General features: G+C 45.4%; 4 protein-coding genes across 6 annotated transcripts in view; 3 read left to right on the top strand and 1 right to left on the bottom strand.

Annotated features, from left to right (window-relative positions):
* Positions 1-1,817, top strand: part of LOC119292565 — an 8,970-nt gene extending 7,153 nt beyond the window's left edge. The window contains exons 2-3 of the mRNA XM_037571365.1: positions 948-1,736; positions 1,790-1,817. Of these exons, the coding sequence (XP_037427262.1) occupies positions 948-1,736; positions 1,790-1,817 (817 nt within the window). The remainder of the gene's footprint in view (positions 1-947; positions 1,737-1,789) is intronic.
* Positions 924-6,386, bottom strand: LOC119295304 (LRR receptor-like serine/threonine-protein kinase RCH1). 2 transcript variants are annotated; one of them, XM_037573704.1, is made up of 2 exons: positions 3,722-6,386; positions 924-1,764 (listed from the first exon to the last, which is right to left on the bottom strand). In XM_037573704.1, exon 1 carries the CDS (start codon positions 6,347-6,349, stop codon positions 4,640-4,642), a length of 1,710 nt encoding a protein of 569 aa, XP_037429601.1. In that variant the 5' UTR covers positions 6,350-6,386; the 3' UTR covers positions 924-1,764; positions 3,722-4,639. The 2 variants fall into 2 exon arrangements, with proteins under 2 accessions (XP_037429601.1, XP_037429602.1); XM_037573705.1 differs by lacking the exon at positions 924-1,764 and adding an exon at positions 3,387-3,426.
* Positions 1,726-3,604, top strand: LOC119295305. Its single transcript, XM_037573706.1, has 2 exons — positions 1,726-2,670; positions 2,844-3,604. The coding sequence occupies exons 1-2, from the start codon at positions 1,825-1,827 to the stop codon at positions 3,432-3,434; spliced, it is 1,437 nt and encodes a 478-aa protein (XP_037429603.1). The 5' UTR covers positions 1,726-1,824; the 3' UTR covers positions 3,435-3,604.
* Positions 6,387-6,445: 59 nt separating the features above from the next.
* On the top strand, positions 6,446-9,675 carry LOC119295307. Of its 2 annotated transcripts, none has more exons than XM_037573707.1 (2): positions 6,446-6,578; positions 8,114-9,675. In XM_037573707.1, exon 2 carries the CDS (start codon positions 8,647-8,649, stop codon positions 9,472-9,474), a length of 828 nt encoding a protein of 275 aa, XP_037429604.1. In that variant the 5' UTR covers positions 6,446-6,578; positions 8,114-8,646; the 3' UTR covers positions 9,475-9,675. The 2 variants fall into 2 exon arrangements, with proteins under 2 accessions (XP_037429604.1, XP_037429605.1); XM_037573708.1 differs by lacking the exon at positions 6,446-6,578 and having other exon boundaries at positions 7,470-8,440; positions 8,619-9,675.
* Positions 9,676-26,253: the final 16,578 nt, after the last annotated feature.

The raw sequence follows: 26,253 nt of genomic DNA, 5'->3' as shown, positions 1-26,253 counted from the left end.
TAATAGCAAAAAGAATTATCATAAAAGAAAATAAATAAGTAATTAGAATTTAGTTCAAAACATTAAAATCAAAAAAAAATTATCATAATAGAAAATAAATAAATAATTAGAATTTTGTTACAAACTTTAATAGCAAAAAGAATTATCATAAAAGAAAATAAATAAATAATTAGAATTTTGTTCAAAATATTAAAAGCAAAAAGAATTATCATAAAAATAAATAAATAAGTAATTAGAATTTTGTTACAAACTTTAATAGCAAAAAGAATTATCGTATAAATAAGTACTTATTGTTGCCATTATTTTTTTTTCCAGTTTTTTTGTTTTGTTTTCTGCATTATTTAGCTGTTGGTCCTGGTTCGAGCCACCAACCGGGACCAATGGTGGTGGGCCAGGAGCGAGGCCTATTGGTCCCGGTTCGTCCCACCAACCGGGACCAAAAGGTCCAGACGAACCAGGACTAATGGCCCACGTGGCCCGGCCGGCCCCCGGGGCTCACGAACCGGATCCAATGTCCCCATGGGTCCCGGTTCTGGACTGAACCGGGACTAATGGGCTGACCCGGCCTGGACCTTTGCCCCCTTTTCTACTAGTGTCTACTTCTAGTTCCCACCTTTAATCTCCATCGAAATCCTTAAACTTTTCTAAAGGGAGTGGGGATTTTGAGTTTGTGATCCAGTAATTGGTGATTCGGTTATTAGATTATTCCCAGACTTGTTCAATCTGTGATCTGTTTTTTGTTGTTACATCCTACTCCGTGAATCGGTAAATGTTGGAGATTGCAGTTGATTAACATTACAGGTGTTCATCAAAACAAGTCACATCCTCACTCAACACTAGCGTTGTTATTTCATCATATGTTCTCATTGTTTTTCTTTAACCAAACACCATCTGACTGTCAACGAGGGTGTCTGGGCCCTGACTATGCATTTGCTATGGCGACACAGGATATTCAACGACTTTGAGGACACCCTGTCCTCTCATTTTCTTGAACTGTGGCTCAACGCTTGTGGGTGGTGGGCGAGAATCAATCAGGATCTTAGGAAGAAAGTTGATGCTAAAGAGCTGCCTCGGTGTTGCTACACTGCATTTTCATGGAGTTTTATCCTATGCCTTCCTGTTATCTTTGTGATCCTGGGCTTAGTGTACCTTATACAGCTCGTCTACTTTTTTGGGCATTTTGTCTGCGTCGTCCTCTCATGGTGGCGCATAATACAGCGTGATTATGGAAGCAACGATGGAGATGGCAGCAAAGCAAACCTGATGCCAGCTCTAGACATATTCTATTCTTTGGTTCTCTGCCAAGGTGCATTCTTGTTTATATGGCTGTGGCTCCATCATGGGGAGATGTGGCCTGTCGTTTTTCTGCGACGAGCATGCAAGTTCCCAGAGAAGTGGGGCAGCAGATCGGTCTCAGAGTACCTCTTGGACACACAGGCGAAATGCTGGCGGGACCCTGCGTCCATCCATGGCAGGAAATTGATCCACTACGCCGTCGACTTGCTGGGCTCTGAATCACAGCAAGACTATCTCTCGGGGGCAAGGATGCTCGACACCTTCATTAAGCTGGATGCAGATGTAAGATCACTTCTTCTTCCCTCGAGGCCAAAGATTCTGAAGCTGATCGATACACTGGGGTGGAGAAGCAGCGATAGAGAGATCAGGGAGCTCGCCGCCAGGATTGTCGCCTATCTTGCAGGTGACATCCATCTAGCCCAGTACCCTGGGGCAATACGGTGCATATCCTCCCTGCTCGATACTAGCCTGCCATATTGGAACAACCAACAAGGACACAATCATTGCTCAACTCAAAATAAGTCAGAAATGCCTATTAATGCTAAAGAAAGATTGATTCATTATGTCAGAAATATAGAGGAGCACAGAGCAAAAAGGATTGAACTCAGAGCAAAAAAGGTTAAAACCCAAGCGGGTGACGCCCAACAAGATGAAGCGGATATCCCAATTCATGGCAGCAAAGGAGATGGCTGGAACGAGTTAATTCTGCAAGGCATGACAATTCTTGAGAAGCTCGCGACCGACCAACAGAACTGCAGCGACATCTGCAGCACCCCTGATCTCCTCCCCAAGATCATGGCGCCTCTTCACTCTGAGACACTAATCCAAGATATCAGTATAGATGCATGGGCAGATATAGTAAACGGATCGTTGATAGTGGTTCACAGGCTCATCCATGCTCCTGAGTGGACAGGCAGAAGGGTGCACTCTGAAATATGTTCTAGCAAACATGCCGTGAGCAACCTGGAGGAAATTCTTGATGAGGGCAATGGAAATGTCGTAGAACTGCAGATGCGGGCCATGGAGATCCTGACAGAACTGGCTATGGATATGCAAACTGATCTCAGCAGTAAAACAATAGTAAATCTCATCAAGAAGCAGCTGCAGATCTTCCTTGCTGACGGTGAACCGGAAGAACAAGACACCAAGCTCGTCACGAAAAGGCTGAAAGTAACGGCTGGTAAAACATTGGCACTATTATCCAAGACAGTAACTATATCTGCGCTTGTAGGGAGGGAATATGAGAACATTGTTGAATTACTTGATGCTAAGAACACGATTGTATACAGAACAATAGCAGCAGAGATCTTGGAGAATTTGTGTAGTCACCATCAAATGGACAAGGAACATGTGAAGACTATCTTGCTGCCAAAGGTAACGGTTTCAACCTGTTTATCTAATTCAAACATCTTCTAGAGCAGCACAACACTAGCAAGTTCAAAACATAAAACTGTAACTATGTACAATTGAGTTTCGCAAAAGGAAAATATACTAATTGAAAAGTTCCCGCTGCCTCACATTTACCAGTCTCGTGCTTATTATTGCAGCTACTCACACAAGTGTTGAACAGCCAAAGAGAACCCACAACTGAAGCATCTCAAAGCAATGTTTCTGCATCGGGCGATGATGCAGAGCAGCAACAGCTTTCTATACTGGGAAATGATGAAGAAAAACAACTTTCGGAGCACAAGAGCCAAAATAAGTCCACCGATCAAACAATTGAGGAGCGAACTGCTATGATGGAATTGCAAGAAGCGTTCTTATCTCTTATTTTGGTGATATGCAGCAAACAGATCAGTGCAGATGACCTCAACGTCGTGGCTCTAACGATCGTCACAGCAGAAGGTGAATTTGTGGCGAAGCTCAAGACTATAGTAGAAGAGAACTGTGAGGCCACGGCTAACAGCCTAAGAATTGTCAAGCTTTGCGGTCAGATTGCTCTTACAATGATGCGGCGCGGCCAGTACAGCGCACACTTCAAGGATCAGAAATTCATGGAGACACTGTCTAAGGCTTCAACAATCATGTCTAACCTTGAAAGCTGCATGCTCTTTGCTGGTACTGACTGTGGAGCCAAGAAGACTGTCAGGCCCCTCTTCTCGGATCTTGTGAAAGAGGCACAAGCGTTGGCTGCTTAAAAAATGTATTTTTAATCATTATTTTCTACCATTGTGATGCCTTATTTCTTTATACTATATCAAACAATTGTGTCGTCTCTATTTCTCTTTGCCAAAGAAGATTGCGTAACTGAAATTGTACACACATTTTATGGAACAAGTAATTTGCTATGTTACAGCCAGTTTGTACCTGAAGAAGATCAATGCTACGTACCCATTTTGTTTCTATCCTGAAACGTACCCAAATCTACCAGCCTTGATGACAAGGCGCCATAACAAGAGCAAGGACGTTGGGGACGGGGACTCACCGACGGATTTTTCTCCGGAGAGTGCCGCGACGAGGCGGCGATTCCGGCTGGCATCCCCACCGGAAGAGGATAGATGGAGTGCGTGGGGCGGATGGGTTTGGGAGGGAACAGCGCCGCCTTGCGAGTTCTGCGGCTCGTCCGGCGGCGGCTAGGGTTTCCGTCATCCCCAATTCCGGTATGAAACCCCAACTCCGCACGTGGCACGCACACTTTCGGCCTTCCTTTCCACCGCCACGCCCTTGCCTCTACGCGCCGCTGCCTCGGCCGCCCTCGTCACCGATGCCGCCGCCTACTCCTCACGCCGCGTGGCTGTGCTCACGCCGTCCTGATCCGGCGACGTGCGGCGGGCAGGATGAGGTAGGTGCCTCCTTTCTTAGCCTTCCGTGTGTGCCCCCGAACGGCAGATCTGCGTTGCTCGTAGCAGTCGTAGGTACCATTCCTCTGATTGCTTCAGGTTGCAGGGGATTTTTTTTTTCTCAAAAAGAGGGGAAAAAATCGGCCTCTGCATCGAGTGTCAGGTTGCAATGGATGATTGGCCAATAGAGCACCAACATTCAAGCATCTCCTGGATCAGTCTTGCCTGCAGTCTTGATTGTTCAAGATCTACAACTGCGAGAATACCGAACGATTGTTCTTAATTGAAGTCCAATGCGTTGTTGTTCGTTGAGTGTTCTTAATCGAACTCTTCCTAACCATGTTCCACAGGACAATCTGAATACTCTGCTTCAGTTCAACTGTTTTGCGGAGAAAATGCCTTTCAAAACAAATTATAGGGAGAAAAATATAACTGTAGTTTAGTTTTTATTTCTTATTACAACAGCATTGTTATCTTTAGTCCTAACCACAAAAATATTACGTGCATCCATGGCTTGGCGTTGGGTTTGGCTTGCAGCACGAATTAATCAGCTAGTTGCCCATTCAACCTGTAAGCCACCCGTTTCTGATCCCATCCCCATAGAAAGAGATGACGAAGCCAACCACAAATGAAACTGCCGCAATCCATATAGCCGAGCTGTGATCTTCGGTGCTTGTCATCACGTCTGAAGCGTTGGCGGTACTGTTAAGAAGATCTGGATTTCCTGTGGAATCGACTGCCACAGATGATCGAAATGCTGGAAGGGATCCTGACAGCTGATTATAAGAAAGCACTAACTGTGTCAAGCTTTGCAAACCTTCGAGCGAGGATGGTATCGGGCCAGACAAGTCGTTGTAGGAAAGATCAAGGATCTCCAGGTCCTTCAAAACACCAATATTTGAAGGAATAGACCCACTGAGATGGTTGTGACTTAGATTCAGAAGTGCACTCAAGCTGGTCGGCATTGTGGGGATGACACCAGTGAGCTCATTATCCCCGAGATGAAGCTCAATAAGAGATTGCGGTGAACTGATTGAAGTTGGAATGACGCCAGTGATCTTGTTGCCTTGCAAATTTATGTTTGAAAGCCGTGGTAGCTGGAAAATTTCATGTGGTATCTCTCCAGTAAATGAGTTTTGGCTAAGGTTCAGTAGATTCAAGTTCACCAGATTGACAAGTGTTCTTGGTATATGTCCATCAAAATTGTTTATTTGGAGTTTCAGAACAGACAGGCTATCAAGTTTGCCGATCTCAGTGGGCACTGCACCATTCAACTGGTTGCTTGCCAGATTCAAGAGAGCCAACTTACTGCATCTGCCAACATGCCGGGGTATGCCTCCCACCAAGTAGTTATTGTTCAGCTCAAGATAAGACAAGCTTGAGGCATCACCAATCGAGCCTGGGATGCTGCCACTGAGCAAGTTCCCTCCGAGACAAAGGCGATAGAGGCTGCGAGAGAATCCTCGCGGGATGTGCCCTTCAAGCCTGTTGCCGGTGAGATCAACGGTATGCAAACCAGCAGCCAAGAACAGATCAGAAGGTATCTCACCACTAAGCTTATTGTAACTCAAATCCAACATCTCGGTATTCATGGTGATTTCACTAGGTATCAAGCCACTGAAGCTGTTGCTAGATAACACCAGTTCCTTCAAAGAGTGGACCATAATTGTTGGGAGGCTACCACCAAGTGTATTGTTACTAAGGTTCAAGCTTCTTAATCTGGGCAAAGAACTCAACTGTTCGTCTACATTTCCACTCAGCAAACTGAAGGAGAAATCAAGAACCTCCAGTTTGCGGAAACCAGTGAAGTCGCCGAGCGGTCCAGGCAACTGAGAGTAGCTCAAATTGAGCGTGCGCAATCTAGCACCCAGGGGGCATGAGGAGAGCTGCCGTGGCAGATCGGTGAACCTGTTTTTTGAGAGATCCAGAGATTCCAAGGTATCAAGGGAGCATAAGCAGGCAATTACGGTGGAGTTGGAGAGGCCAAAGCGAGACATGGAGAGGTGGTGCACAACTGCAGATGAACCAGGGCAGTTAGACGGCACAGAGCAAGTGACCCCACTCCACAGGCACGGGTTCGGGTCGGTTGTGTCCCAGTGGCTCCACGGAGCCATGGCGGAGACCATGCTTGAAAGGTTTCTCATGGTGCTTTCCTGTGCTTTGTTTAGCCGCAGAGGTTGCACACGGGCCATGGGCAAATCAAACAGCAAGAAAAACAGCAGCGCTAGCAATAACCCATGGTGAGAATATGAGCCATACCTGCTCTTCTCCATGGCTACCTCTTCTCTTCTGTAACCTATCGGGTCAGCTGTTTGCAGGTGTGGTGATGGTGGTGTTGCAAAGGGCTTGATCGATCCACTATCATATGTGGAAGAAGATGGGTAGGAGAAGCAATGGTAGAGAAAGTAGCAATGGTCAGATTAGTGGCGCAAGACCCCATCTGCGGCGTACACGAAGGGGGTCAACTTTGACTCAAAGTGATGTGGCGCCTCACAGCATCAGGTTGGTATCAATCGTCATCGTTACCTCGTCAGCTTGCAAGTTTGAACCGTGTTCTATTCATCGGCAAGTGGTCTGATTTGTGGAATAGTACCACTAGCATTTACTCATTTACCAGTAAGAATGGTGGAATGGTCTATTCTAAGAAGACCGTAAGTCAATGCCAACACTAAACATAAAAATAAACCACAAATATGATGATTTTGTGCTCAAAATCTGTTGTTCTGGAAGTAAACCTATGTTTTGCACAATTATTTCGGCGTTTCTACATATTTTCTTATCATGCCTGTATTTTTAAGCAACTATTTTGAGCTAAAAATTCGTTCAAGGAAATTAAGCAATGGCTGATGAGATTAACGTTGCTGACATGCCTTGGGGCCTTAATCCGCCAATTTAAGATGCGTCCACCATTAGGATTATTCGGCACCACGTGTATCCTTTCACTCATATTACTATCATTTTCCTCTAAAAGAAAAAAAAAATAACGCATGTGTTTCCCAACAGGTTTTACTTTATTTACAGTAGAATATCTTAATGCAACTTTTGCAAACTTTGCTACTTTACCTTTGAACTAAAGGAAAGAAAATGAGCTGTTTTCAGCACCCTTGTGTTGGCTTACATTGGTAAATTTGAATATTGATGTACATTTATGCTATGCAGTGATAGCTTAAAACTGAATAACTGTTTAGTAAAGGCACTGAAGATTAAGGGCAGCCCCAGTGCATGTAGCTCCCGCTTGCGGTCTGGGGAAGGGTCCAACCACTTTGGGTCTATTGTATGCAGTCTTTCCCTACATTTCTGCAAGAGGCTGTTTCCAGAACTTGAACCCGTGACCTCTTGGTCACAAGGCAGCAGCTCTACCACTGCGCCAAGGAAGATTACTGATAATTTTGGTTCTAGTTCCCTGGAGATCGTATGACAAATTGCTGGACTCATGAGATGTTTCATTGGCTAATACTCATGAGACCGTGTGACAGATTGCTGGATTTGTGCAATATGGATTCCCTCCTCACACAATAAGTTTGAAGCATATACTTTCAGAGCCTTCTTTAAATGTTTTGGCAGCAGAGAGTTGGTTTTACTGTCAATTTATACAGAAGTAGTGCTAATTAAAATTAGCATTTTTTAATACTTGTATCCACTATTTCCGAACTAGGCTTTCGTCCCGCTTTATAGATAAAGCAAACATCCATACAACCAAGTACCAATCACGATAGCAAATAAGACGGCTGGGGCCACAGCACAATCACACCCAAGAAAGAAAGAAGAAACATAAAAAGGCCACCGGGTGGCAAACTAAGAAGCCGTCGTACGGGTGGAAACAAGGACCTCACTTGTATCCACTATTGGCAACCACTTATCATTTAGTTTTATGAGAAACACAACAACCTGAGCATTTGTAACATTCGTACGATCAGGGATGCTAGATAAGTGTCACTCATCTATTGGAAAAGACTCAAAGAGGCCTAGAAGCAAACCTTTTCAGCTTAGCTGCACATCACATGTTTGAGGGCTAATCCATTCCGTTATTACTTCAGCAGGTTGCAACATCAACAAAAGGCGCTGTACCTCCGTTGGTGGCATGTAACATTTGCCATCTCAACAGAATCATGTCTCTGGACAGTTTGTTACAAGGCTCCTATCCCCCTTGGAAACTGCATGCCAGAACTGAAAAAAAGAGCTATCATTTCTCTCAACCACTCTCATGACACCAGAATTTCTGTTCTGTTCTGTGCTTCTCTGACAGCAGTTGTTACCGTGCTCGTCTCCTTGGAGCCAGACAGATAGCCAGCCAGACAAGAGTGCCCAGAAAGCTAGCGTCCCTGCTTCAGCGCCACTCCTGCAGATTTTTCTACGCGAGCATTGTGAGTTTTCTGTAACTTCTTTTAGGTGGCAAGTCATTGTTCTTGCTTGTTGCTACTGGGAAACTGGTTGCTTGGGGCTAGCTGCTGGTGGCCAGTGTGCTATTGAAGTGGAAGCAAAGAAACCAGCGGCCTCTCACCTCCATATAAACCTCCGGGAGCTTGTGAATGTTTCTTGCAGCCCAGATCCTTGAGGAGGCAGAACGTCCATGGCATCTGATCGCGTCGAGGTCGACACCGCCCGCCCTTTCCGGTCCGTGAAGGAGGCGGTGGCGGTGTTCGGGGAGCACATCCTCGTCGGCGGGAGCAACTCCAGATACAGCAGCAGTGCGGTTGCCATTGCCGATCCGCATGCCAATGCCACCCCTAACGCCAAGCACGAAGATTGCAGTAGGAGCAGTACCGCCACCCTTTCTCCAGATGCAATGGCAGAGGTAGATGCGGAACCGGTGCATGAGGCAACGGCAGCTATTGTGCCTATGTACTCCGCGCACTCCTCGCCGTCGTTCACGCCGCCGCGTTCGGCGTATGGCGACGACGGCGAGCTTGGTTGCCAAGACGACGAGGCCGGGCTCGCGGTCGTGAGCTCCATCAAGAAGCTGGAGGCGGAGGTGGCCGATACGAGACGGGAGGTGCTGCAGCTGAGGAAGAGGGGCACCGAGATGGAGATGGCCGTGGCCAGCCTCAACGCGCAGCTCCACCGAGGCCTCTCGAGGCTGGCCGAGATCGAGGCCGACAAGGCTGCGGCGGCGGCACGGTGCAGCATCCGTGGGGACGCCGACGTGATGGCGGCGGCCATGGTGCGGAGCGAGCGGTGGGCGGAGAAGTCCAGCACGTACAGCAGCGAGTACCTGCCGTCCTTCAGCCACGCGCTGAGCCTCGGCGAGATCGACGACGACCTGCTCGGCGGCAGGAGGAGGAAGGCGCAGAAGGTGAAGCCCATCGTGCCCCTCATCGGTGACATCCTCTTCTCCAAGAGTTTCTCCAAGAGGAAGAGCGGCAAGGACAGCGGGGATCTCTCCGGCGTGTTAGGGTGATCATCACTTGCTTGCTTCGTGTGCTCAGGTTGTGGCTGCTTGCGTTGCGTGTGGTTTGGATGGAGCATGTGCTTTCTTTGGTCCTTTCTTTCTCTTTGGTTGGGGTTTTTCATTTTTCTTTGTGCGAGCCTGTAAATGTAAAATATTGATGAATGCTTTGTATCTACCCCTTCGTCTCAAAATGGAAGATCATTTCTTACACTATCATAATGTAAAAAATGATGTTATATTTTGAGGATGGAGACAGTGGCGGAACTAGCATCAGATCACGCCTAGGGCTAAATTAGCTCGAGTGTTGCACTTGAGTGATTTTGTATAGTATTTTATAAGAAGGAACTACAAAGGCAAATGTTGCTAGGCCTAGGGCTATAGCCCCAACTGCCCTAGGCCTGTCTCCGCCACTGGACGGAGGGAGTATGTTTTAGGTGATGACTGTTATCTGATTTGGCTAGCTGTTTTAGAGTAGAGTTATTCGGCTTGCAATCCGTTTGCCATGGTTTATAAAAATAAAGGCATGTAAATAAAAACACGACAAAACAAATCAGACATGCTAAAAAGCACAAAAGTGTACAACTAGACTTCGCGGCACACCGCCAAAAATAAGCACATGATATAACCTGAACATGGAAGGGAAATGACACACCACGTCGCTGTCGCGTCTGCCTTAAGAGAACAAGAGTTACCACTCTTGGTGCTGGCAAAAAAGGGTTGGTAGAGAAATCAAGGCAACACCCCTAGAGGGACACTGACACTCGCAAGCATTGTCACCATCGGCACCTCGCGCGAAGCTTTCGCTCGATACCTCCCGCACACCTCTCTGAAGGGACCCAAACCACCATGTGTTAGAGATATGACGGGCAAAACAACATGATGAAGAACAAAAACAAGCAGGAGACACAAGATTTAACGTGGAAACCCCCTCCAACGTGAAGGGGGGAAAAACCACGGGCGCCAGCCAGCAAATTTTCACTATATCGGGGGAGGTTACAAACGCCGGGGATTATCAACTGATCAACTCATCTCGTGTGGCGTCTTACAAAGGATATATATAACACAGGTGAACTAGGTCAATACTGATCCGTACCGCCGGGAGGGGGGGCAGGCATCCCTGTTGGGGGCGGCCCACCAGCCACTAGGGCTAATGAGTTATACCAACTAAGCTAAGTCTAAGCAAACCTCAAACTTAGCTACAAGAACTGGCTTTGTTAACATATCAGCAGGATTATCAGGAGTACTAATCTTGCATACCTTTAGTTTACCTTACTCAACAATGTCTCCGACATAAATGGTATTTGACATCAATGTGCTTTGTTCTCTCATGGAACATCTGATCCTTTGTGAGGTATATGGCACTCTGACTGTGAAAGGGCATGTAGCCCCTAAGTGTGGTTTTGGTAATTAAATGACAATCTCTATGGACTAATGTTTTTAGTGAGATATATTTGAAGGTTTTGTCCATAGATAGTGCCTCAAGGATATTGGACGGAATCAAGGATGAAGTCCATATATATGAAGATAGTGCCTCAAGGATATTGGACGAAATCAAGGATGAAGTCCATATATATATATATATGAAGATAGTGCCTCAAGGATATTGGACAGAATCAAGGATGAAGTCCATATATATGAAGATATATTTGCCCTATGCTTTGGTACTAAATGACAATTCCTATGGAGCATCAAGTGCATTGAATCTTATATGAAGATATGTTCCATAGTGATGCTTGAAGTGCATTGGGCTGTTTTGTGAAGTCTGCCATCAAAGCATCCGAAGAAGTCCTCATGGTATCCTTCTTTGGATACCCCGTGCACACGGGCTTGTACCATGCGCACGGGGTCGAGTGTCAACTCTCTGGATACCCCATGCTTACTGGGCCTAGGTGTTGGCTCTCGAGATCCCATATCCAGTGAGGTTTCAAGTTGGTCTTCGGGTACTTCTATTGAAGCCATCAATATTGGTTTCAATGCCTAATCTAATTATGTTCATGATGGAGTGCATTGGAGGATCTCAAAGATTGATATATTTGGGCTTCTGAGGATCAAGGCTTGAGAGAGTAATCAAAGAGAAGAATTCAAGTTATGGTCTCAAGACAAGATCATGGTGAGATCATGTGTTGGGTTTCGGTTGATCAAGTCTTGAAGCAAGCAACTAGAGTGACGAATTCATTATGCCTCTCAAGAGATTGTGATGGAGTTTTTAGAAGGGCAAGTGGTGACCAAGATGATATTCATAATGGAACTTGATATGGTCATGGAAGAGTCTTTGGTGATATAGTCTTGAAGCAATGAAGGGAAATGAAGAGTTCATTGTGGCTTTGAAGAAACCAAGATGGATCTTCGAGTAAAGATGTTGGTTGACCAAGATGAAGCTCAAAGATTATATCTAAGTGGTCAACTCTCAAAGCACAAACATTGTACCATGTGAGATCAAGTGATCTAGTGGTATGGTAAGTAATTGTGAATTGTGCTTTGTTACCTAACCCATGCTATGTGTTTGGTATGTCTATGTGGGTTAGGTGTTTCTCATGGGCTTGCATCAAAAGGAAAGATCTCAAGTAGCCTATGTGTGGATGACATCAAGTGGTGATGGTCATCGGGTTCGAGGATTCCAAGTACAAGATGAGAAGCCGGAGGTTATATGCTTTGAAGCTTGCGGTCCACATCATGATAATGCTCATGTGAAGATGGGCTTAAGTTAAGGCTTCCCTCATTGCAATATGAGGAATCAATTCAAGCATCTTCACCAAGTGGTTGTGGACAAGAAAGGGATTCCAACTTGAGACAAGCATTGGAGTCATCACCAAGCTCAAGTTGAATATGCAAGGCAAAGGTATACCTTAGCCTAGGTTTTCCTAGTTTTACCGGTCTCATGGTGCTTGGAGGGAGACCGGATTTTAGGTTTGATAGCCGTACTATCAAGAGGGACTCTCAGGCAAGTAGCTTGATCATGTCGCATGTAGAGAGCTCAAACCTTTGCATTACTTGCATCATTATTTAGTGTTGATCTTGGGTGGTTCTCTATGTGAGGACCTTGGTCTTTTCCATAGCTTCAAAACAAGCCCAAGATCATCGAATTCGGAGTCCGTATGCCAAAGTTATCACTGTTTTAGTGGGCTGCTGCAGGCTGTTCTAGGTACCCCGTGGACACGGGGTTTTTGACCCCCGTGGGCACGGGGTCTAAACCCCCGTGGGCACGGGGTGTCCAGGAAGTGTCCGTTGGAGCCCCAACGGCTAGTTTTGGAAGTTGGCTATAAAAGAGCCCTTCCTTCCCACCGGTTTGGGGGTTGTTCATTCACATTCTAAACATCATTTTGAGCCTCTTACCACCTCACCCAAACCCCTATCTCCCTTCTAAGTGAAGGGTGATTTGTGGATGGATCTTGGAGTCATTTGTTGATTTCCTCCATTGCATCCCCTCTCTTCAATCTCCCACTTTCTTGAGTTGCATCTTGTGAGATTGAGAGAGTGAGTTGAGCATTTGTTGCTTGACATTGCATTGCATTTGTTGCATTGGTTTGAGCTCCCCGCATCGATTTGTTCGTGTGAGAGCCCGTGAGTTTATTACTCTTGGAGGCTTCGCCTCCTAGACGGTTTGGTGATATATTGAGAAGATTGTGAAGAGGCCTATGTGGCCAAGGTTCTCCCGGAAGCTTCCTTTTGTGGTGTGCTCCGAGGAAGGGTGTTCAAGTGGCCTAGGTGGTCAAGTTCCTCCGGAAGCTTCCGTGGTTGTGGTGTGCTCCGGAGAGGTTTGTAAAGGTGTGGTGGTCGCCTTCAAGACCAACCCCGAGTGAATCGAGGCTCATCTGTTGGGGGTGACTCGAAAGGGAGAATACGGTGAGTCACTTGGTGACGCCTCGGAGCTTCGGCTACGGCACCGCTCTAACGGAGATTAGCACTCTCACGAGTGTGAACTTCGGGATAAATCCGCGTCCCCGACTCACTTGTGGTTATCTCATACCCACACCCTTTACTTTCCGCAATTCATACTTGCCCATATTGATATATCTTGTGATAGTTGAATTGCTTAGTTGTTCCTTCATTTCCATATCTTGTGATATAGTTTGTGCTTGCTAGTTTGCTTAATTGCCTATCTTGTTTAGCATAGGTTGTTGGTGCACTTAGTTGAGCCTAGCATTTTTGGGATTTGTGCTTGAAAAGTATCCGTTAGTTTACTTCCACATTAGGATAAAGCCAAATCCGTAAAAGTTTTAAAACTCCTATTCACCCCCCTCTAGTCGTCATCTAGATCATTTCAATTGGTATCTGAGCTTTGGTCTCTCCTTGGTAGGCTTCACCGCCTAGAGAGTAAAGATGTCGACTAGTGGTATAGTGCACGATGACACCTTTTGTTTTAGTGGCACAAACTATCACTTGTGGAAAATTCGCATGCTTTGTCATTTTCGGACCATGGGTCCATGTTTTGTGCGAATTGTTCTTGTAGGGGCTTCTTCGTGGAAGGACGACCTTTTTCCAACTAGTGAGGAAAATGATGATATGCTTTGCGGATATAGTGCTAAGAATGCCATAATCCAGTTTATATCCCTCGAAGTATTTGAGTCTATCATGACTTGTGTGACGGCTCATGATATGTGGACCAAACTTGAAGAAATATATGGTGGGTCTAATCTTGTTGATGTTCATCATCTTCCGGAGGAGCTAATCAAGGAGGTCTCCACATCTTCAAATCATGAAGATCTCCATATTGCTTCTTCCTCCGTGTACTTGGACATTTCAACTTCTTCCGCCTCACCATCATGTGGCATGTCCCAAGGTAATGACATGGTGAGTGAAAATATCATTTGTGATGATTGTGATGATGTGCTCAACATTGATGATCTTACATGTATACATGGTAGTGTTGTAGATTCTATGGACTTGAGCATATCTAGCAAAAATGACTTACATTCTTGTGCTGATAGTCCATGCATATCATTTGGAGATTCCTTGAATACCTTTTGTGATGATATGCTTGATACTCCTTGTTTCCATGGTCTATGTGCTTCTATTTCCTCTAGTTGTTGTTTGACTAACCATGTAGAGGAAACAAGAGAAAATAGTGCACACATCATTAATGAGGAAATTGCTAGAGGAGCAAAGAAGGACATCACCTTGTTGGAGAGGAAATGCTATGAGTGTCAAGACCATGGACATGGATATCCTACTCTTGATGATAAAGAAACTCCCTCTCCAAAAGAATCATCATCAACCTCCGATGTTCACATGGGCCTCATGGCAAGAGGTAATACTGAGGTATCATCTAATCTTTGTAATGATATTGATGAGAGTAATGATGAATGTGATAGGGATATGAGTCAAGAAATATATGAAATTGGTAATTCTCTTCGTGGGGTAAATAAGAACACTTATGAGATGTTTAAAGATCTTATCACTCATTTTGGAAAGTGTAATGATTTACTTCACGAAGAGCAAGAACAAAATGAAAAACTTGATTGTAACCTTCTTGATGCTCTAGAAACTCTTAGAGACTTAGAGTCTTCTAAAGAAGAGATTGAAGTTGCTCATGATCAACTTAAAGAGGATTTTGAGCACCTTGACCTTGTCTACAAGAATGTCAAAGGAGAGCTCACCAAACTCTCTAAGTCTTATGAGGAACTTCAAGCTACTCATGTGAAGTCTCTAGTTTCTTCTAGCTCCTCTCATATTGTCAATGATGCTTGTGCTACTAACTCTACTTCTTGTGAAGCATCTATCTTGAAGGAGAATGTTGAGCTAAGGGCTCAACTTGTTTTGCTAACTAGCAATTATGGGAAATTAGAAGAAAGCCATGAAAAGCTCTCGGGCTCTCATGATGACCTTCTAATCTCCCATGAAAGGCTAAAGTTAGCTCATGAGGATATTGTGACTAAGGTAACATCTCGTGAGCCTCATGTGGACATTAGCACTATATTTACTCAAAATGATTTATTGACATGTGCTAGTCCTAGTAATTCATCTAGACATATTATAGCTGATTCTTGTGATGAATTGCTCTCATTGCCTTGTTGCTCTAATAATGAAGTTTCTACTTCCTCTAGTACTTTTGTTGATACTAACCTTGTAGAGGAAAACAAAGAGCTCAAGGCTCAAGTCACTATTTTGAAGAAAGACTTGGAAATGTGTCATGAAGGAAATTCCACTCTCAACAATATTTTGAGTGGTCAAAAATTCCCTCATGACAAGGGTGGACTTGGTTTCATCTCCAACAACAAGAAGTCCGAGAAAAGGAATAAGGAACAAGACCAAGTCAAGAATCCGGCCAACATCACATGCTTCAAGTGCAAGAATGTTGGACACCATGTGAGATCTTGTCCATTGAAGAAGAAGGCTTCAAATGTGAAGCAGCAAGGGAAGCGGCCTCAAGTCCAATCTCAAGGTCAACCTCAAGTTCAATCTCAAGGTCAACCTCAAGCTGAAGAAAGGCCATTACCAATAATGAACCAAGGAAATGCTCCCCAAATTGAGAAAGTAAAGAAGAAGAGAAGGGGGAGCACATGTTGCTATATTTGTCGTGAGAAGGGACACATATCTTCATCTTGTCCCAACGGTAACATCCCTAAGCCTCCTCTAGTCAATGATCATTATTTGCTTAGGAAGGATGTTGTTGGCAATTTTTTTGCCAAGTTTGTTGGCGCCAAAGTGGTTTGGAAATGGAAGAGGCCATTTGGGTTGCCAAGCCTATTGTGTCTAACTTCTTAGGACCCAACTTGGTTGGGGACCATCAAGCTCAACCTTGATCAATAGGTGTGTGGAGGACATTGGAGATTTGGCTAGTTCATGAAGAAAAGAATATTCACCATTTATTTGTTCGAGCCAAGTCATGTGGATTATCTTCATATTATCTATCTAGTGTTCATCCTTGTGGTAACTTGTATTTGTATTGCTTACATTGAAAGTTACTCGCCCCTTGCTTGCCTAGGTTTTGTATCTAGCATGTGCATTTATATGTTGTGCTTCCTAGTATGCTTGATTTGTGTTTTCTAGCATGTGTAGGTTGCATTGCACATCATATAGTGATGCTTGTTGTCTTGAGCCTTGTTTGTATGTTGTTTGGCTCTTGCGAGGTTTTAGTGGATCATCACATTATGGGGGAGTGTTATGTTTTGTGCACATCACAAACCCAAAATGTGAATATGAGAAATACCACATAGTATTGATACTCAATATTATCTAGTCACTATGTGGTATGTCAAGCTCATTTGAAATTCAGTTTCTCAGAGTATCCATTAGTTATCTCTTTTAGGTGGTTATTTGCCTCTGTTGTATGCCTGCCGTGGTATCCAGAAAGTTGCACCAGAAAAGTTCTGGATACCCAGTGCGCATGGGGTCTTTTGACCCCCGTGCGCATGGGGTGTTGCGTAACTCTCTGGGTACCCCATGCGCACAGGGTCTTTTGACCCCCGTGCGCACGGGGTACTGCGTAACTCCCTGGATACCCCGTGTGCACGGGGTATTTTGACCCCCGTGCGCACGGGGTGTTTGTTGATTATGATCTTGTGCTTCTTCGGATTCTACCACCGAGTGTTAATTCCAAATACCAATTGGTATTTCTTCTTGTGGTAGAATTTTATGATCATCTTCTTCTCGGCTTGTGCTTCAACTTGCCTTATCTCACTGCTTGTACTATCTATTATCTACTTGAGTGAGATAAGCCTTTGAGCATGTGTGTAGTGTATATCCTTTATGCTCTTTGTTTTTTTCTTAGTTCATATGTTGTACTTTGTGTGCGGTCCTGTGTGGATTCGTCACTTTGATATAATTTGGACAACTTGAATGTTGTATGTCATTATTGGAGTATTCATCTTTTAAGTGTTCTTTTGCCCAAATTATATCTCTTTGGATCTTGGTAGGCATGTGCATGCATATTTATTTATATACTTCTTCATGCCTTGCTTGCTCTCTTGATCCTCTATATAGGGTAAACTCCATAATATCATTAATGGTTAAAGGTGTGCATGAAATTCAAGTTCATATCCTTTTGCACATACTTATTGTGGAGTTTGCCCTATGTATTGTGGTTGTGCTTACTACTTCGGACCTAATAAGTTTGGGGACCAAATTGTACCTTAATGTGTTTTAGGTACATTGGAGAAGCATTGGATGATTGGCTTATTCATGAGGAAGGTGGAGACACCATGGAAAATTATTAGAGCCAAGCTTGGTTGATTCATTGATTTGAGAGAGAAGATAAATGAAAACCCGGTTCGGTTGTAAGTGTTTCATTCTCACCATGTAAACCCGATTATACAAAATTTGGGTCTTTTTGTTGGATATGCATCAAACTCCCACACTTACTATATTCTCAATAAATCCACGGGATGTGTTGAGGAAATGGTGAATGTGGAGTGTGATGAGAATAACGGCTTCCATGAGGAGCAATTTGTTTCAAGTGTTGTAGGTGATGAGGCTCCTTCCCAAGCTACAAGTACAATGGGGATTGGTCATATTCTTCCACAAGAAACACCCCTCGTCCATGTAGAAGAAGAAGGAGTAAGAGCCCCTCTTGTCGATCGACCATAAGGGAAGTCATCACCCCCAACACAAGAGCAATATGTTGTGGGAGATCATATACCTATCCAAGAACAAGATCAAGTCCCTCATGTTCGCGTACTAGATCAAGGGCCTCTTGAACCAATGCTTTCTCTCTTGGTAACAAGTACTTACTTCATGCATTTATTCAAGTTAGAGTCAACATTGTGTGTGTTGCATCATGGCATGATTAGTACTTGTTGAGTGAATGCTTGTATGTTTTGCATATATGTTTGCACTCATGAGTTGTTGGATATATTTTGGACCCATGCTTAGCATGATTATCATATTGGATATCTCCATTATCCCTTGTCCAAAATATGTTCTTTGGATCCTTTGAATGTTTGATTCTATTGTCATATCATTTTGGTGCATTCTATGGATGCTCAGTATAGTGTGAATTTCTTCGTTTGTTCATAACTGGATATGTGCATTTGATTCCACTCATAATATGAGAAATGCACAAATTAAGGAGGAACTCATACTATATTGGCCGTCTAGATTTTTCTTCCATTTTGGCACTTGTTGCCAATGGGGGAGAAGTTTAGAGGGTTTAGGTGAAGTGGGTTGGTTCCTGTCATTCATGCTTATCAACTTTTGTTCTGCTTGCTCATTGCATGGATGTGTATATAGAGGAAACTCCACCAAGTTATTTCCTGTGCATATATTGTGGGGGAGTTTTCTCTATATATTGTGGTTCTACTAGCATCAAATTCTTGTGTAGTATTTCGACGCTAGTACAATTGGTTTGATAACATCAACTATCTTTGTGATGTTTGAGGCTATCAAAACCACCTCAAGTATACAATTTATTCTCGGATAGATTGCATACTTGTCTTAAATTCATTATATAAACCCTCCGACATAAATGGTATTTGACATCAATGTGCTTTGTTCTCTCATGGAACATCTGATCCTTTGTGAGGTATATGGCACTCTGACTGTGAAAGGGCATGTAGCCCCTAAGTGTGGTTTTGGTAATTAAATGACAATCTCTATGGACTAATGTTTTCAGTGAGATATATTTGAAGGTTTTGTCCATAGATAGTGCCTCAAGGATATTGGACGGAATCAAGGATGAAGTCCATATATATGAAGATAATGCCTCAAGGATATTGGACGGAATCAAGGATGAAGTCCATATATATATATATATATGAAGATAGTGCCTCAAGGATATTGGACAGAATCAAGGATGAAGTCCATATATATGAAGATATATTTGCCCTATACTTTGGTACTAAATGACAATTCCTATGGAGCATCAAATGCACTGAATCTTATATGAAGATGTGTTCCATAGTGATGCTTGAAGTGCATTGGGCTGTTTTGTGAAGTCTGCCATCAAAGCATCTGAAGAAGTCCTCATGGTATCCTTCTTTGGATACCCCGTGCACACGGGCTTGTACCATGCGCACGGGGTCGAGTGTCAACTCTCTGGATACCCCATGCTTACTTGGCCTAGGTGTTGGCTATCGAGATCCCATATCCAGTGAGGTTTCAAGTTGGTCTTAGGGTACTTCTATTGAAGCCATCAAGATTGGTTTCAATGCCTAATCTAATTATGTTCATGATGGAGTGCATTGGAGGATCTCAAAGATTGATATATTTGGGCTTCTGAGGATCAAGGCTTGAGAGAGTAATCAAAGAGAAGAATTCAAGTTATGGTCTCAAGACAAGATGATGGTGAGATCATGTGTTGGGTTTCGGTTGATCAAGTCTTGAAGCAAGCAACTAGAGTGACAAATTCATTATGCCTCTCAAGAGATTGTGATGGAGTTTTTAGAAGGGCAAGTGGTGACCAAGATGATATTCATAGTGGAACTTGATATGGTCATGGAAGAGTCTTTGGTGATATAGTCTTGAAGCAATGAAGGGAAATGAAGAGTTCATTGTGGCTTTCAAGAAACCAAGATGGAGCTTCGAGTAAAGATGTTGGTTGACCAAGATGAAGCTCAAAGATTATATCTAAGTGGTCAACTCTCAAAGCACAAACATTGTACCACGTGAGATCAAGTGATCTAGTGGTATGGTAAGTAATTGTGAATTGTGCTTTGTTACCTAACCCATGCTATGTGTTTGGTATGTCTATGTGGGTTAGGTGTTTCTCATGGGCTTGCATCAAAAGGAAAGATCTCAAGTAGCCTATGTGTGGATGACATCAAGTGGTGATGGTCATCGGGTTCGAGGATTCCAAGTGCAAGATGAGAAGCCGGAGGTTATATGCTTTGAAGCTTGCGGTCCACATCATGATAATGCTCATGTGAAGATGGGCTTAAGTTAAGGCTTCCCTCATTGCAATATGAGGAATCAATTCAAGCATCTTCACCAAGTGGTTGTGGACAAGAAAGGGATTCCAACTTGAGACAAGCATTGGAGTCATCACCAAGCTCAAGTTGAATATGCAAGGCAAAGGTATACCTTAGCGTAGGTTTTCCTAGTTTTACCGGTCTCATGGTGCTTGGAGGGAGACCGGATTATAGGTTTGATAGCCGTACTATCAAGAGGGACTCTCGGGCATGTAGCTTGATCATGTCGCATGTAGAGAGCTCAAACCTTTGCATTACTTGCATCATTATTTAGTGTTGATATTGGGTGGTTCTCTATGTGAGGACCTTGGGCTTTTCCATAGCTTCAAAACAAGCCCAAGATCATCGAATTCGGAGTCCGTATGCCAAAGTTATCACTGTTTTAGTGGGCTGCTGCAGGCTGTTCTGGGTACCCCGTGGACACGGGGTTTTTGACCCCCGTGGGCACGGGGTCTAAACCCCCGTGGGCATGGGGTGTCCAGGAAGTGTCCGTTGGAGCCCCAACGGCTAGTTTTGGAAGTTGGCTATAAAAGAGCCCTTCCTCCCCACCGGTTTGGGGGTTGTTCATTCACATTCTAAACATCATTTTGAGACTCTTACCACCTCACCCAAACCCCTATCTCCCTTCTAAGTGAAGGGTGATTTGTGGATGGATCTTGGAGTCATTTGTTGATTTCCTCCATTGCATCCCCTCTCTTCAATCTCCCACTTTCTTGAGTTGCATCTTGTGAGATTGAGAGAGTGAGTTGAGCATTTGTTGCTTGACCTTGCATTGCATTTGTTGCATTGGTTTGAGCTCCCCGCATCGACTTGTTCGTGTGAGAGCCCATGAGTTTATTACTCTTGGAGGCTTCGCCTCCTAGATGGTTTGGTGATATATTGAGAAGATTGTGAAGAGGCCTATGTGGCCAAGGTTCTCCCGAAAGCTTCCTTTTGTGGTGTGCTCCGAGGAAGGGTGTTCAAGTGGCCTAGGTGGTCAAGTTCCTCCAGAAGCTTCCGTGGTTGTGGTGTGCTACGGAGAGGTTTGTAAAGGTGTGGTGGTCGCCTTGAAGACCAACGCCGAGTGAATCGAGGCTCATCCGTTGGGGGTGACTCAAAAGGGAGAATACAGTGAGTCACTTGGTGACGCCCCGGTGTTTCGGCTACGGCACCGCTCTAACGGAGATTAGCACTCTCACGAGTGTGAACTTCGGGATAAATCCGCGTCCCCGACTCACTTGTGGTTATCTCATACCCATACCCTTTACTTTCCGCAATTCATACTTGCCCATATTGATATATCTTGTGATAGTTGAATTGCTTAGTTGTTCCTTCATTTCCATATCTTGTGATATAGTTTTGCTTGCTAGTTTGCTTAATTGCCTATCTTGTTTAGCATAGGTTGTTGGTGCACTTAGTTGAGCCTAGCATTTTTGGGATTTGTGCTTGAAAAGTATCCGTTAGTTTAATTCCGCATTAGGATAAAGCCAAATCCGTAAAAGTTATTAAACTCCTATTCACCCCCCTCTAGTCGTCATCTAGATCATTTCAAACTGTAACAAAACAAATTAAATGCAAGAATTATCTCCACAAAGCTCAGCATACAAACCTTTACATGCTTCTACAATAGCCATGTATTCTACTTGAGTGGTAGACTGCAATGTTGCCCTCCAACTCACGACACAACCACACTAATAGTGCTACATAACCTGTGGGATCTCCTCTTGTCCAAATCGCTGGAAACAAAATCTGAATCCACATAGCCAGCTAGTCCCTCACCAGTCCTGCTGAATTTCAAACAAGCATGGGAAGTGCCACAAAGATACCTGAAAATCTATTGAACAACCTTCCAATGTTCTTTACCAGGGTTAGCCATGTATCCACTAACCAAACTCATTGCAAATGAAAAATCAGGCCTAGAACACACCATGGCATACATTAAAGAACCGACAACACTAGAATATGAAACTATTGACATATACTCAAAATCGACATCCGTACTAGGAGATTGAGAAGATGATGATTTGAAATGAGGAGCAATGGGAGTGCTTACACTTAGCATCGTGCATGTTAAAATGATCAAGAACTGTCTTAATGTAACTCTACTGACTAAGAAATAATAAGCTAGAATTTCTATCCCTCATAATGTCCATATGTAGAATTTTCTTAGCAGCACCAAGATCCTTCATCTCAAACTCACTACTTAACTATGCCTTTAAAGCAGTGATCTCTTTCTTGCCCTTGGCAGCAATCAACATATCATCAACATATAACAGCAAGTATAGAGGGGGAGGTTACAAACGCCTGGGATTTTCAACTGATCAACTCATCCCGTGTGGCGGCTTAGGGCATCTCCAGCCGCGCCCCCAGGAAGGCCTCCCCAGGCGATTTTTTCGCGCCGGCGCCGAAAAAACGGCCCAGTCGCGCCCCCAGGAGCCCGATTTTCGCCGGCTTGGGACGAAAACAGCGCCGGCGGACCCAGCCTGAACCCAGCGCGCCGAGGGCGCCCGGGGGCGCCGGGGCGAGCTGTTTTGGCGTGAAAAAGATGCGGGCCAGTCGCGTCAGCGACTCGGCGCCTCGTCTTCCCCCAACGGCCTCGGTTCCCGCGGGGAATCAATGGCAAGGCTGCCGCCGGTCAGCCTTGCCATTGATTCCTCATGGGCGGCGCTTCACGGGATGGCGCGCCGACGCCTCCCCTCCCTCGCACGCGTACACACGGGCGTGGCCCGGCTATAAAAGCCGGCGGCCTCCACTTGCCTGTGCCCACACCAGCCCCGCCCCTCGCCGCCGTCCAGCCCCTCCCTCTCCCTGCCTCTCCCCGAGCGCCGCCGCCCAGCCCCTCCCTCTACCTCTCCCGAGCCCGCCTAGCCCCACCGTCACCATGGCAGAACGCTTCCCCGGAGACGAGCCGGCGGCCAACGGCTTCGGCCGCCGTTTGCTCCACGAACAGGAGTCCTGGCTCCTGTTCCAGGCGAACATCCCGGCGCCGCCGGACATGCGCGCCGGGCCAACGGGGTGGAGACTCAGCGCCGGGGGAGTGCCCATTCCCCCGTTGCCCGACGCCGTGGCAAAGCCGAAGTACTTCGCCGAGGAGGTCGAGATCGTGCGCGCGTCCCTCATCGACGCCCAACTCTCCCTCCCCCAGTACGCCGCCGACAACCACGCGGCCTGGGTGGCGTATTTCGAGCGCCGCCAGCAGCAGCGATTAGCGTCCACCAACGGCGCACCGGTGGTCGGCGGCCGGTAGAACAACAAGGGGCGCCACCTCTGGTGGGGCGTCCCCGGCCGCACACTCGAGGGCGTGCTCACGTACCTCGAGGGCGGCAACAACCCGCCGTTGGCGTACCCCCCGTCGCAGCACCGACGCGTCAGGCCATGGGCGCCAAGGAGGTTCGGGTCCTCCTCCTCCTCTTCCTCCTCCCGATCCTCATCGCACTCCTCCGGCACTCCGGCCCTACTCGGCGTCAAGGTCGAGCCCGCGGCGGAGTTGCCGCTTGGCCGGTGCACTCGCAGCGCCGGCATCGTCATCAACGATGGCGGCCGGCGCGCCTCCTCCTCCTCGGCTCCTCCGCGCTTCGTCAAGCCAAAGACGGAGCCGGGGCTGGCGCCGGTGAAGGCGGAGTTCGACGACGACGACGCGGCCCTAGAATGGGCGCGCCAGGACTCCATTGCGATGGAGAAGGCACGCCGGGAGAAGGTGAAGGAGCGCCAGCGCACCGCCCTGCACCGCTTCGAGGAGCGCCGACGCGACCGCGATGAAGACGGGGTCGTCGTCCTATGCGACAGCGACGACGACGACGTGCCGCCGCCAGTCCGCCATGGCGACGCCGGGTCCAGCAGGGGCGCCCGCGTCAAGGAGGAGAAGGCCGACGACGATGATGGCGGCGACGACTTCAGCCCCTTTCTTTTTTAGATTAGGTTAATGTAATGAAAATGCACGAATTTCGCCGAAATTTGCCATGTTTAGCCGAAATTTAACTACTTTTTATCATAACTTCGCCGAACGGCCCTTCTTTTTTTTAATACGCGCCTGGTGACGGCCCTGGGGGCCGACGGCTGGGGACCGACTCGCCCCCAGGGCCATTTTTTGCGCCGGCTCACCCCCAGGCGGCGCTTTTAGACTCCCTTGGGGGGCCAACGGCTGGAGATGCCCTTACAAAGCATATATATAACACAAGTGACCTAGGTCAATACTGATCCGTGCACTCGCTCGTCAGAAGTTAGCCATTTTTTATACTTGAATTTAGATCATAACATAACATCATGGTCCCCAAGGGGAACAACCATGCCGAATGGACAGTCATGACCCATATCCGGGAAGACCATACCACTCCAATATCACTTGCCACCATGCACCTAGTGATTCACATGACCAAGGCATGCAGACAACACTGCCGCAACATTGCTTGCTGGAGAGCCAAATGCGTAGTCCGTCACCAAGGGCCGTTGCCCTAATCCCAAACCCCAAGCCAACCTGCAACCGCCATCCACCGGAGGAAAGGGCGGGAAACCCTTCCTTCCCCTCCCCATGACAACCCCCAACCAAGGACACACCGATGAGCCTGGTCAGATCTAGACGAAGGAACCCCAAACCCAATGGCCATGAGCCACCACATCGGTAACAAGCAACATGCTTCAAATTGGACCCCACCACCTACGATGGCCGGATCAGGGAGGGAGCGGGCCCGCGTTACCAGCTCATTATGCCCCGACTAGCACACATGAGCAAGTCGACGATGCTTCGATCACCAAGCAGGAGCGGGCGAGCTCTCATGCGTCGGCTACTGGACGCACCGACAGGACAGGAGGCGGCCGAGCAGCCAGCCAACATGACTGACCCATGCAGGCTTGATTAAGGTTTGGGACTCGGGTTCCGGAGTATAGGAGGGAGAGGAGAAGATGAGAGGAAGAAGAAGGGGAAGGATGAGAAGGGTAGGGATAAGATCCTTTGTCGGTGGACGCAGACATCAATCCGCAACACAACCATGTCCTTGGCCAGGATGAGGGAACAATGGAGATGGGGAGAAAGAGAGGGTGGGAGAGAGGAGATGGAACGTGCCTGCCGCCGCCTACCACTACCTATACCTTTGCCCAACGTGGTTCTGATCGGCGGTAGCGAGGGAAGGACTGGCGTAAAAAGAATTATATCATTCAAAAAATGTTTAACACAAAAATTGTTAAAAAACATTTTAAACATGTATTTGAAAAATGTTAAACATGTGCAAAAAAATGTTTTAGATGTATAAAAAATGTACAATGTGTATGAAAAGCACATACAGCAAAACATGTATTCGAAAAATGTTAATCATGTATTTGAAAAATGTAAAAAATGTGTAAAAATATGTTCTTGATGTATACGGAAAATGCATAATATGTATGAAAAAAGTAGACATCAAAATATAGATTTGATTTTTAAGGTTTATATAAAAAAATCCTAATGTATACAAAAAATATACAATGTGTATGAGAAAAGGTAAACAACAAAATATATATTTGAAAAAAAGGTTATCATGTACTCCCTCCATTTTTATTTAGTTCGCATATTAGCTTTGGTCAAAGTCAAGCTTTACAAACTTTGACCAAGTTTATAAACATAAATATTAAGATATACATAACAAATCAACAACATTATATTTATTGTTGAATGTACTTTTACATTGTATAAATTTATTATGATAAATGTCTATATTATTTTCTACAAACTTGGTCAAACTTTATGAAGTTTGACTTCAGTCAACTCTAATATGCAGAGTAAATAGAAATGGAGGGAGTATTACCTCATCAGTTATTTTTGTTCTGAAGGTGTAATTGAAAAAAAAATTACATGTGTAAACAAAAAATGTACCTGATATCATAAAAATGTAGAATGTGTATGAAAAGATGTAGACATTTGTTGAAAACAATAAAAATGAAAAGGCTGGAAGAATACCAATGAAGAAACACAAAAAAAAGCAGAAATCTAATA

This window comes from Triticum dicoccoides, chromosome 4B (genome assembly GCF_002162155.2).
Source record: "Triticum dicoccoides isolate Atlit2015 ecotype Zavitan chromosome 4B, WEW_v2.0, whole genome shotgun sequence".
Taxonomy (NCBI): domain Eukaryota; kingdom Viridiplantae; phylum Streptophyta; class Magnoliopsida; order Poales; family Poaceae; genus Triticum; species Triticum dicoccoides.
The sequence above is the reverse complement of the archived record's forward strand: the minus strand, read 5'-3'. Positions and strand labels throughout refer to the sequence as shown.